Here is a 12,946-nt window from a genome sequence, read left to right on the forward strand (position 1 = left end):
TTACATGGTTAGTCCTTTTAATCATCTCTTTTCATATAATAGACTTATTAAGTCCAAAAATAAACTTTCAACAAAAAATGAATTCATGATAATTAAATAGTTCAATTTGTTATACTTCTTAGCAGCATATGAAAATGAGTATTTGAAACACATGTTAAGATGAAAAGAACGATTAGGATAATTAAAAAATATAACCATATTCGTTAGGAATGTTAAACACTTTCTCCAACCACTTAATTTTCCCCAGTTGGTCGGAAGACAAGTCATTATTAACCGAGTTGTATGGGACACATGTTATATATGTGAATAGCCACCACAAATCCTCATGAGCCAATAAGACTAGTAAATAAGTAAGCTAGAAAACCGAAGGTGCTAAAACTAGGGAGTGGAACAGTTCATGAAGTCAGTAATTACTGATTTACAATTGTGTGATGGCTAATGACACTATTCTGTTTGCAAAGAAAAGTATGCGGACAAGGATTCGTACACGAGATCGAAAGGCTGAAGGTTGTGTTTTAATTACTAAACCATATATCTAATAGTCACAGAAAGGTTGGAACTAGTGAGTTGATGACAAAAACCTGAATACCTAAGTAGCTGAACCACTATATGTTGACCAAGAAGTGGAGTAAGCTTATGAAGTTATTGACTGTTGGATCAAGTCCTTATGACAAATCCGAAATAAGAAGCTGAAAATAACTAATGACATGGCTTAGATTCTTCCATTAGAGCAGATACACTACTCTTTGTATTCTTCTACATCTTGAGCCCCAATTTTATTTCGTACTTTTTAGGAATGACAAGACAATCTATGTATAAATAAATTCTAAAATAATCAAATGGAAAACATACCAGCTGGATTGCTATCATCAGTACAGTTTTCAAAGAGAACTGACGTTTACATGATTCAAATAGATCTTCTAAAGATGGACCAAGCAATTCCATTACAAGCGCATTATGTCGGCCTACAGGTCCAAAATAATAAACCATTGGAAATCCAACAACACCACCACTTAGAAGTATACGATAGAATCGATACTCTAAATGCAATTGGGGAGCACGAGTTTTCATCGGTTCAAGTTTAATGGCAACATATTCATTGGTATACAAATTACGACCTAAACAAAAGTTTCGAACAAAAACGTCAAAAATGAAAATAACAATTACTTTGATGATCTTACAGAATAATAATTTACAACAAACTTTAAACAAACATCGTTAAAAATCTTTTTTCTCCAAAGAATGCTTACTTACTTATTTACGCCTGTTACTCACAATGGAGCATAGGCCGCTGACCAGCATTCTCAAACCCACTCTGTCCTGGGCCTTCTTTTCTAGCTCCATCCAATTCTTGTTCAGTTTTATCATGTCTATCTCCATTTCTTGGCGTAATGTGTTCTTTGGTCTTCCTCTTTTCCTTTGGCCTTGAGGATTCCATGTGAGGGCTTGTCTTGTGACGCAGTTGGGTACTTTCCTCAATGTGTGTCCTATCCACTTCCAGCGCTTCTTCCTGATTTCTTCCTCCACTGGGATCTGGTTTGTTCTCTCCCACAGTACGTTGTTGCTAATAGTGTCCGGCCAATGGATCTGAAGTATTTTGCGTAGACAATTGTTAATAAACACCTGTATTTTCTGGATGATGGCTTTTGTAGTTCTCCAGGTTTCTGCCCCATACAGTAGAACTGTCTTGACATTTGTATTGAAAATCCTGACCTTGGTGTTGGTTGACAGTTGCTTTGAGTTCCAGATGTTCCTCAGTTCTAAATATGCTGCTCTTGCTTTGCCGATCCGCGCCTTCACATCTGCATCAGATCCACCCTGTTCATCAATGATGTTGCCCAAATACGTAAAGGTTTTTACATCTTCCAAATCTTCCCCGTCAATTGTGATTGGATTGTTGCATGCTGTGTTGTATCGGAGAATCCTGCTTTTCCCTTTGTGTATATTGAGACCTATTGTTGCTGAGGCTGCTGCCACACTGTTCGTCTTCTCCTGCATCTGTTGTTGCGTTTGGGATAGAAGGGCCAGATCGTCTGCGAAGTCTAGATCACCCAACTGCATCTTAGATGTCCATTGTATCCCGCGCTTCCCTTCAGACGTTGACGTCTTCATGATCCAGTCGATCACCAGGAGAAAGAGAAAGGGTGAGAGTAGGCAACCTTGCCTGACACCGGTCTTTATTTCGAACAACTTTGTCAACTGTCCTCCATGCACAATTTTGCAGTGTAATCCATCATATGAACTCTCTATGATATTGACTATCTTCTGAGGCACGCCGTAGTGTCGAAGAAGTTTCTATAGTGTTGTTCTGTCCACGCTATCAAATGCCTTTTCGTAGTCAATGAAGTTGATGTAGAGTGATGAATTCCATTCAATTGATTGTTCCACAATGACCCGTAGAGTTGCGATTTGGTCTGTACACGATCTATCCTTACGGAATCCTGCCTGTTGGTCACGAAGTTGGGCGTCTACGTAGTCCTTCATCCTGTTTAACAATACCCTGTTGAAGACTTTTCCCGGTATTGAGAGAAGAGTGATGCCCCTGTAGTTATCACACTTGCTGAGATCGCCTTTCTTCGGTATTTTGATCAGAAGTCCTTCTTTCCAGTCTGTTGGTACCTGTTCCTCATCCCAAATCTTATTGAAGAGAATGTGGAGTATCCTTGCAGTTGCCGCTACGTCTGCTTTTAGTGCCTCTGCTGGGATGTTGTCCGATCCTGCTGCTTTGCCACTCTTGATTTGTCTGATGGCCATGCTGAGTTCTTCAATTGTTGGTGGGCTAACATTGATTGGGAGGTCCGTGGATGCTGCTTCGATGTTGGGTGGGTTCAGTGGAGCTGGTCGATTCAAGAGTTCTTTGAAGTGTTCTACCCACCTGTTTTGTTGCTCTTCAATGTTGGTGATTACCTCGCCTTCTTTGCTTTTCACTGGTCGTTCTGGTTTGCGGCGATTTCCAGAGAGTTTCTTTGTTGTGTCATACAATTGTCTCATGTTTCCTTCTCTTGCAGCCTTTTCCACCGTCGTTGCTAAATCTTCCACATATTTACGTTTGTCGGTTCTGATGCTCCTCTTCACCTGTTTGTTTACTTCTGTGTATTCAGCTTGTGCCTTGGCTTTTTCTGCTCTTGTTCGGCTGGTATTGATTGCTGCCTTTTTGTTCCTTCTTTCTTGAATCTTATCCAGTGTATCAACAGTGATCCATTCCTTGTGATGGTGCTTCTTGTGACCCAGGACCTCATGACATGTTGAAGTGATTGCCTCTTTGATCCGATTCCAGTGGCTCTCCACAGTAGTTCCTTCTCCATTGAGTAGATCATGAAAGGCTTGGAACTTGTTGCTGAGGTCTATCTTGAATTTGTTGAGTTTGTTAGTATCCTGAAGAAAAGCCGTATTGAACTTTTGTGATATTGTCCGCCCCGTTGTCCAGTGTTTCTTGAGTTTCAATTTCATCTTGGCGACCAGTAAGTGATGATCTGATGCTATATCAGCTCCTCTCTTGGTTCTCACGTCCTCTATAGTCCTCCTGAACGTTTTGTTGATGCAAATATGGTCGATTTGGTTTTGCGTGGTGTGATCCGGTGAAGTCCATGTGGTTTTGTGTATGCGTTTATGTGGGAATATGGTGCCGCCTATGACCAGCTTATTGAAGGCACATAGATTTGCAAATCTCTCACCATTTTCGTTTCTTTCTCCCAGTCCGTGTCGTCCCATGATGTCTTCATATCCAGTGTTGTCCGTTCCAACCTTGGCGTTGAAATCTCCCATCAGAATGGTCAGGTCCTTTGTTGGGCACTTCTCGACTATTGACTGCAGCCTATTGTAGAATTGATCTTTAGCGTCTTCATTGTAGTCGTTGGTAGGCGCATAGCATTGGATGATGTTCATTGAAATACTTTCTTTCTTTGTTTTGAACGAGGCTTTGATGATCCTTGGTCCATGAGATTCCCATCCTATAAGCGCATTTTGTGCTTGTTTGGACAGCATCAATGCAACTCCTTGTGTATGTGGTGCATTTTCTTCTTCATGGCCGGAGTATAACAGGAGCTCTCCTGTAGTTAGTCGTTGTTGTCCAACTTGTGTCCAATGTGTTTCACTGATCCCAAGTACCTCTAGGTTGTATCTTCTCATTTCTGCAGCAATTTGGAAGGCTCTCCCGGTGTCCCACATTGTACGAACATCCCATGTACCTAAATAAATGGTCGCTCTGGTTGTCAGAAGGGGCATCGGCCTCGTAACTTCCGAAGGAATTCGGCTTTCATCATGAGGCGTCATAATTCTTCTAAATGAAGACCTTCTGACTCCCAAGGCAGAGATTAAAAGGTTTGAATAATTTTTTCTGGTTAGCGTTTTTTTAGCGAGTTAGTTTTCTACGGGATGGGGACGCTAACCCCATGCCCAACCCTCCTCCTTTATCCGGGCTTGGGACCGGCAGTAGCCCCCAGAGGGACTCCAGGCGGAGTACTGTAGTATTTTCCATTAATTAAGATCACTTGTAGTTCTGTGATGTGTGCTACTGATGTCGACGAATATAAGTAGTATGCACCACCATTCGAAAGTGGAATGCTTGGTGGCAAAAGGTTGAGAAAACCGAAGAGGAAAGACCAAGAACAGAGAGTGATTGAGATGGAAATGAAGAAACAAAAAAGTTGGAGACAATTGATGGATACTTTGCAAATGAAGTATTTACTGTATGGTTCTCAGATTTTACTAAGATATTGTGTAATCTTATATTAAAATACATTTGGTTATCCCCACTGGTGTTCTCGTTCACTACAGTTACACTTCATAAACAGAATTACATTCAGTCCTTTTGTAGAATTAATTCCCTAATTGTATTAAAAGCTTGGGGGAAAATGTAGACGAAATTAAATCGTACTTTACAATCGCTAAAACTAATAAGGTTACATCATCAAATATGGCATGATTTACTAAAGTAAATTCTTCCACATCTCTTTCTTCACTTAAACAGTGTCATTTGTAATATTGTCTAATAAAGGTTCATCATAACAACAATGTATTGGTATGAAACTTAGAAAGATATTATCAAATTTATTTACTTAAACGGCAATCCTTAATTTGTCAGCAATTAGTATATGATAACGCCTCCTGGAGCCACTTTGGGGCTACTGTCGGTCCCAAGCCCGGATAAAGGAGGAGGGTTGGGCATGGGGCTAGCGACCCCATCCCGTAGAAAACTAACTCACTAAAAAAACGCTAACCAGAGAGACTATAGTATATGATAATAGAGCTATAGAAGTATTACGAATAAACAATGCAAACAAATATCAGAGTTTATATGAAATATATAAAATGAATAAAGATCTATACATATTATAGTCAATTTTTAATTGATTATTTTCACAAAACTATGTGTGGTGCATGCTACTTATATTAACAGGTACAAGTAGTATGTAACCGAAATCGGATGTAGTGCCTGGCAAAAGAAGATTGAATTGAAGAGAAAAGAAAGGAAGTTGAAAAGTAATCAAAATAACGACAGAATTAGAGGAATAATAGAATATGTAAAGGTCAAATGATGGAAGATGTGCAAATGATGTACTTAATATATGATTCTCGTATCTTACTAAGCCATTGTGTAATTCTTGCACTCAACAACATATTGGTTTTCCCCACCCGAATTCTAGTTGACTACATATGGATAAGAATAATTTTTGCTTTTCGCATCTACAACCAAAAAAACCAGTTCATTTCTGCAGTATATTCAGTAAATAACTGCACTACAGGGCAAGAATACGCATAACAGTCCAAAAACTAAACTAAGACAAATCCTGGGTTTTGTCATGATATGAACCTTTCGGCTAGAATGCCTACTCAAAATACGTTTATTAGAATTGATACTTCCTTTTGTCAAATACAAATATACAAATTATGTGCAGAAAGGATTAATATCTTAGATAAATGTGAAGAATAAGGTACTGACCAAGACGAAGTTCCCCGAAGTTCCCACAACCAATCTTCTTTCCAACACGGAAATTTGGACCGACCAGCAGCGTATTTCCTTCCCGTGAAGAACGTGGTGCATCTTGTTGCATATTATTCTGCTTTCCTGAATGTTGACGTTCTTCTTTTTTCTGAGAAGTTGTACCAGACCCTCGATGACCTCGGTTACTAGTAGAGGTCTGGTTGGTTTGCTGTGTTAACATTCCACTCTCAGAATCAAAATGCAGATCCCGTGCATTTGAGTAACAACTGGTTGGTCATATTTTTAACTTACACCAATAGAAAACTAAAATGGTAAGAAAATGAATTTGGAATTATTCAAATGATCACAAAGATTTAGACAGTTGGTTAACTTGGGGAAACGATGAATTGACCCACAAAAATACTTGAAAAAAGGCATTAAAAAAGCTGGTAACGAGGATTCAAACATGACCAGTAAATAACCAGTCCTCCAGCAAAAAGTAAATCCAGATAGTTCTACGACCCACTAAGGTATGTAACCCCCGGGTTATTTTTGGTGTCATGTCTTAATAAAATTACTCCTTATTTCTATCGTTACTTTATGCAAATCAACGGTGTTTTACCCCGCCATAATAGTAAAAACTAAGACAAAATATCTTATTCGAAGCAAGTCTAGTCGTCTTTGATAATTCTCTCCATTAGATTAGGTAAGCTGTAGTCAGTATATTCATATGACTGATCTGAAAACAAATACAATATAACTTATGGGGGGATATTTCCCCGTTGTTGATAATTTGGAATTACAATTAACCAGCCTCTATTAGCAAATGTCCATCCTAAGCGGATGCCATGATATTGACTTTTCATTACAAACTTCTAGATCTGAATAATAGCTAGGAGTGGAACCCAGGACGATCATATCATCTCACCTGGGACTCGTCACCCGAACCAACCTGTATCTCAACAAATGTTGGGAAACCTAGGTAGTATGGCTCAGATTTTACCATTGTTATTATTCAAACACATAAACACTGGTACAAAAGAACACCAAAAATTCTCATACAATAAAAATGAGATTGTGAGGAGATAAAGGAAGGTGAGTATAATGACAAAAAAAGGACAAAAATGAATAATAATAGTAATAATAATCATAATAATAATGACAATAGTAATGGGAGAAGCAGTTCAGCTAAGAAAACTACGAACAGAAAGAATTCCTTCAGCTAAAGAAGTTGCTCCCACTTTTATGAAGAAAGCAAAATAAATTTGCAGTAGGATCGCCACTGGCTTATATTCTGAGTCATGTCTGATGTCTAGAGCCACTGTGTTGCACTATCAGACCCCAACCAAGTAGTCATGAAGGACCAGTGGAAGCCAGTCCCGTACAGCTTGCTTTCATACCGCGACACTATACTAAAAGCTGACCGTTCCTCCGCTTTTTTCAACCAGTTTGAGTCGGCAAGTAATTCAAAATGTGGAATTTGCAGGGACGACATCGTAGCTCATGTCCAAGCCATAGAAGTAGGCATATCAAGATGGTAATGCCAACCGAACTATCGTCACTGTATCCGAATGTACGTTGTCGAACCCCCTCATTGCCAACATGGTGTTGCCACTGGATGTCAGCAAGCCTTCGAAGACAATGATGATTAAACACAAAGAGTCACTTAACATGTCTGACTCGGCTACGTTTCACAAGCATACAGCAAGATTACTCTCACCGACGCGTCGTAGGTCCGACCTTTTACAGCCAGACCAACATCACGAAGACGCTAAAGATGTTCCAGATTGGTAAAAAGCGCTCTGGCTTTCACTATACGTAAATTGATCCCATCACTCACGCCACCACCAGCACATACACAACTTCCCCGACACATGAACTTCTCGACTACTTCTATTTGCTCACTACCAAGAATGTGTGCAGGCATAGGGTCCTACCACCCCCGTAAAAGTACTTTGAACTTAGGTGCGAAGTACTTGGGTATCGTCAAACAATAAGACGATATCATCCGCATATTTAAGGCCGAAAGGTTTTTCTCCAAGTAATAGGTGCACACCATAATTACCTACATCCGTCAGAGCCATCTTTAGAACGTCATAGATGGCAAATTTGAAGAGGAATGGCGAGATTGGGCAACCCTAACGAACCCTACTGTTTGGATTAAATAATAGAGGTATTTGTATGCCCTCACTATACCTGAGGTATTTGTATATAAGGCTCTTAAGATGTTAATGAGCTGTTCAGACACACCATTCAATAGACAATCCTAGAGAACAATCCTGTCCAGAGAGTTGAATGAAGACTTTTTGTCAAGAATCACAAATTATTGGCCCGGAGTAATTATGAAGATGTTATAGCATTTGGTGGAGGGTGAAGATGTGATCAACACATCCTCCACTAGCCTACTCTTGGTTTTCGGTCAGAAGTACTAGTATATCTTCCACTAAATTTGTGGGTGTAGTACTACATTTTATTTTGTTTTTCTAACCCTTCCCTCTGAATTATTTATTCGGTATGCTAATTTTAACACCTGAATTGATATTTTTTCATTTATTTGTTTTTAGCCTTGTTGATATCCCACCCTTATGTTAAAATTAAGTGGGGAAACTTGAGTCCCGACTCCTGTTGTTTACCTATGAATCATAAAGATGGGGAATATTTGTCGGTTGTACTCAAATAAACAGCTAATAAATCAACTCCGTCGGATGTCTAACAAACTCATCATCAATTATGAAATGATTTGACTAAAGGTACCATTCAACCCTTGACAGCTAACTGATGATTAGTCAGACGAAGGTGCATCTACTTCCTTCAATATGGCATTTCTTCAAGTTGTTAATTTATCTTGCTTATGATGTTCAACTTTCAATTGTTTGAAATTGCGTCCTTCGAATCAAATAATACTGAAAAGGAACGTGATATTTTGTCCTACTCCCCTTTAACTCCATATATTACCTGGGCTAACCCCGTCTGTGACAGCGGCAAAAAGAAGTCAAATACGAGTGTAGTCGGAGAAACCCATTTTAGGCATTCGTTTATCCAGACAGATATTCAGAATAAGAAGAGGCAAAGAGGAGAGAGAAAAGCGAAACAAAATGACGCGTAGCGGAGAGGGCTAGTGGGCCAACTCGATTTAATCAAGCGTATCTTGATATTCATGGTTAAACAAAAATAAGTTGCAGACACATGATGAATAGGGTAAGTAGTTAACACACATGCCATAACACAAAAAGGTTAATAATCGAATAAGTGACAAGGTAAAAATGTGACTTGAGAAGAATGAATAAATTGTTCTGTCCAAGAGTTAATTAGCCTGTGTGGGTTTGACACAGCACCAACCACTACATGCACACTTAAGTAATAGACTGAGGTGGATGCTGAGGCTGAGGCAAACATTTACAGAGGAAACCCAGATTAAAAATCTGGATACATCATTAACTAATATGGCTTGTTCATTAAGTCCATGTCTAGGCACTTGGATTTAAGACACATTGAGCAGGATAATGATGGCAAATGATTCCTAAAATCGAAGTATTTGGGACCGGACTGAAACCCCAAAAAATCATTGATCCACATCAAAGTGTGAGTCCAAATAAACAAAGGACACTGATTCCCTGTAGAATAATAAAATTATCCTCTTATTACTATGTTGCTAACAAATCAAACGGTACATGACCCACTTTATTTACTGATTCAAGTCAAAACACTGAAAAGGAACCAAAAAATAAGAAATTCGCATTGTGGCGAAAAATCATTGACGCAATTCTCGCTATTTTACTGAAAATGGTAGTATAATATTCCACGTTTTGAGTAGATTGTCTAAATATATTTGGAATTTTTAAAACTAATACTATATCTAGGAACACGCATCAAGTAACTGGTATACTTTACAAAATGAAAGCAAATATGTGCACTCAAACACGATTATATGCTGCAAAGTATTAGGTTATGGCGACGGAGAAATAAGGCATACCTTCTATCAGCAGCGAGGAAACAGTATTGAAAAACTAACCACAAATAACCTTTTTTCAAATATGTAAACTGGAGTAATATTCCAGAAAAACCGGATAGTGCATGTCAAAACAGTATTAAATTCACCACAAAAGTCTGAAACACGAGTATGTAGCAGAGCAGATGTGCATTTATACCATGTCATGAGGTTATTAAAACTGATTTGGATTCACCTACGAATTGGTGAGGATAAAAAGCGCTACAAGGACTAGTGAGACCACATTTTTGATTACGATTCCTATAATGGAATTCTGAATCGCGACCAAACCCATCCAAGGTCACAGATCTTCCAAATTCCAGCTTCTGAAATGGGCGAGCGGTTAATTTCAAGCATGGACATGGTGTGATGAACAGAAACGTTATTTGTTCCTAATCTACACAGAGTCTGACACGAATGTACCTCAGTCCAAGTTGGTAAACCAAATAAACGAGAGGAAATGAAGTTAGAAAAATAAAATTATAAGGGTGAAAATAATAATGAAATCAGTCAGTGAGAAAGAATACAGTTCGAAAGGAGTGGGTGGATTTGGGGAATAAATATTATAACGTGAAGTTGAAGCTTAAGATTTAGGGAGAAAGAAAGTAAAGACGACTGTGCCAGTTACCAAAACAGAAACATTTTCGGGGAAAACTCTTGTGAATAGTGACCACTTCACAGTAACCCGAGTTAGAATACGGTTGCGATAAGCTAATGTGATGGAGAAAAACGTAACAAAGATACGTTACGCCTACGAAAATTCGCCATTTACGGAACCAAATAGCCACACAGACAGATAAGGGACAAACTATAAGTATCGTCGCCATAATAACCACAAGTACAGTACAAAAGATAAAGGGGACAACCCAGGACTTTCTCGTAGGACTTAGTAGAAGCAATCTTCACAAAACGTTAAGACAATAAATACCTAATAAGGTGAAAAATCAACCCACCCGCTCTTTAGTAAAACAGTTTGCTTTCACCCTCAAGATTCAATACACGACTGAAAGATATGAAAATATGAAACAATAAGCTACAGATTAAAAAACCAGAAAATAATGTGCAGTTCGTCGTTAATATTTCTTTCTACTACAGTTTTAGTTATGTGTTGAAGGGTTTTAAGAAGAATGACTATACACCAACAGCTTTCAAATGGTTCAAATGGTTGTGGACGAAACAGAAGAAGCTTTCGCTTAACAGGCTTCCGTATTTAGTAGCAGGGGATCACCAAATCCTCCAGGCAGAAACCTAGGTATGTTAACAACAAAAGAGGAGAAAGAAATTGGTAAATCAGTATGATGTTGTCCTTGGTCCTTAAGGATAGGTCAAGTTGCCTCTTAAAGGACTCCTGAGAAGTCGCTTGGACTAGCTCGGCCGGCAGCGAGTTCCAGCATTTGGCAACTCTTAAGGGGTAGAAGTTGTGTCTACAGTCCGTTCTGCTATGTTGTGTCTCCAGTTTCTGGGTGTTACCCCTTAGGTTAGTGTTCGATCTAAGCTTAAGTAGGTGTTTAAGAGGATTCCAGAAGTGTTGAGAATACTACAAGCCATTAATAGATCACCTCTAAGACATCTATACTCTAATGGGTAAGGGTCTAGTGAATGGAGGCGCTCTTCGTAAGGTTTAAATTTGAGTCCTCTAACTGATTTCGTGGCTCGCCGTTGATACGCTTCAAAGTGTCCTTATCCTTTTGGAGTGAGGGGGAAGTACTATGTTTCCGTACTCTAAGCGGGGACGGATGAGACTATTGAAGCTTTAACGAAACATATTCCCAAAAAGTGAAGTACTCTAAAAGCTTTCATTTCCATATAATATCAAAGAGAAGTAAAGCTATATTTCCACTCCTCAGATTACTGGGTGGCAGGCAGTAAAAGTGGTGGTATTTGAGTCCTCAGAAAAAATAGCATGTAAGTATTCGGCACTGATGCTTACAATCTTAGTTTTACTGGACAAACCATTGGCTGAATGGTCTTGGTCAAACGTGCACAAAAGATCATATTTTGATTGGGCGTGGAAGTCTATTCCAATACGACTCCTTTGTTTACCATTCAATATATCTTTCCATTTAATTACACTGTACTTCATTTTTCGGCTTTGTGATAATTTAGTTAGAGAGACTCACACACTTGTGCTCCCCCCAGATCCTCCTGCATCCATTTTTTCTTCGTTGCTGTGCCTGACTTGGTCTGCTACACCTAAATATGTTCTCCGAATCTGTTCCTTCCTCTGATATTCAACATGATCATCAATATTTTTGTCCTAAACTTGCCAAAGTACGAAGTCCCTCGTCCCTATTCAACAAATCATGTTGTTTCGGGATGATGACACGGGAGCCTGGTTCTCTTGTACAAGAGCAGTTTTTACTCGCATGGTACATTTTCTCATTATTGCCAAACTATTACCACACGAATCAACCAGGTATGTCTCACCGAAATGTTCTTCTTTACCACTACAAAGAACCATACAAAAATGTTGAGAAGGCTACTTTTGGACGAGGGGAATATATTGTAGGGCCAGTGAGATGTCACTAAGCCCTAGACAAATCATCCACCAGGCAGATCACTGAATGTCCATCAGTTTGTCAACACCCATCAAGGTCATTCAACGGATACCAATCAACTGCTAGCCGTGAACTGACCATGTGGCAGTGGTTACAGTCTGTTTCCCCTACCTATCCTAACCAATACATCTTTTCAGTAACGTTATGTTCGTTCTATATGGTCACTAAGATAGCCACAGTATCTGGATACTACAAGAGGGTTTTTCATCCTGCTTATTAACCTTGAGGTGTGGCTTCGAGGTAATCTAGAGAGTCACACCATTTCCGTTCAACTCGCATAGGCCGCCATCATCCACAAAGACCACCTGTATCGTTGGTTTGCACTGCTAACAAAAGCTGTGCTAATTTAATTTCACTGTTGAATTGGAATACGATTTAGTGACAGGAGTCCTATCAAGAATGAAGGAATGAATCAGCTAACATCGTCAATTGAGGGCCTCTTCAGAAAACCCTTTTAATACAGTCCTTCTCGAAATG

The 12,946-nt window shown here is 39.2% G+C and overlaps 1 protein-coding gene across 2 annotated transcripts in view; it reads right to left on the reverse strand.

Annotated features, from left to right (window-relative positions):
• Positions 1 to 10,906, reverse strand: part of CSNK1G1_1 (Casein kinase I) — a 33,186-nt gene extending 22,280 nt beyond the window's left edge. For both annotated transcript variants that reach the window (XM_051217809.1, XM_051217808.1), the window contains exons 1-3: positions 10,840 to 10,906; positions 5,942 to 6,247; positions 853 to 1,118 (exon numbers count right to left, since the gene is read on the reverse strand). In XM_051217809.1, coding sequence (XP_051064233.1) covers positions 853 to 1,118; positions 5,942 to 6,164 — 489 coding nt within the window. In that variant the 5' untranslated portion in view covers positions 6,165 to 6,247; positions 10,840 to 10,906. The remainder of the gene's footprint in view (positions 1 to 852; positions 1,119 to 5,941; positions 6,248 to 10,839) is intronic.
• Positions 10,907 to 12,946: the final 2,040 nt, after the last annotated feature.

Source organism: Schistosoma haematobium, chromosome 7, assembly GCF_000699445.3.
Source record: "Schistosoma haematobium chromosome 7, whole genome shotgun sequence".
Classification (NCBI taxonomy): Eukaryota; Metazoa; Platyhelminthes; class Trematoda; order Strigeidida; family Schistosomatidae; genus Schistosoma; species Schistosoma haematobium.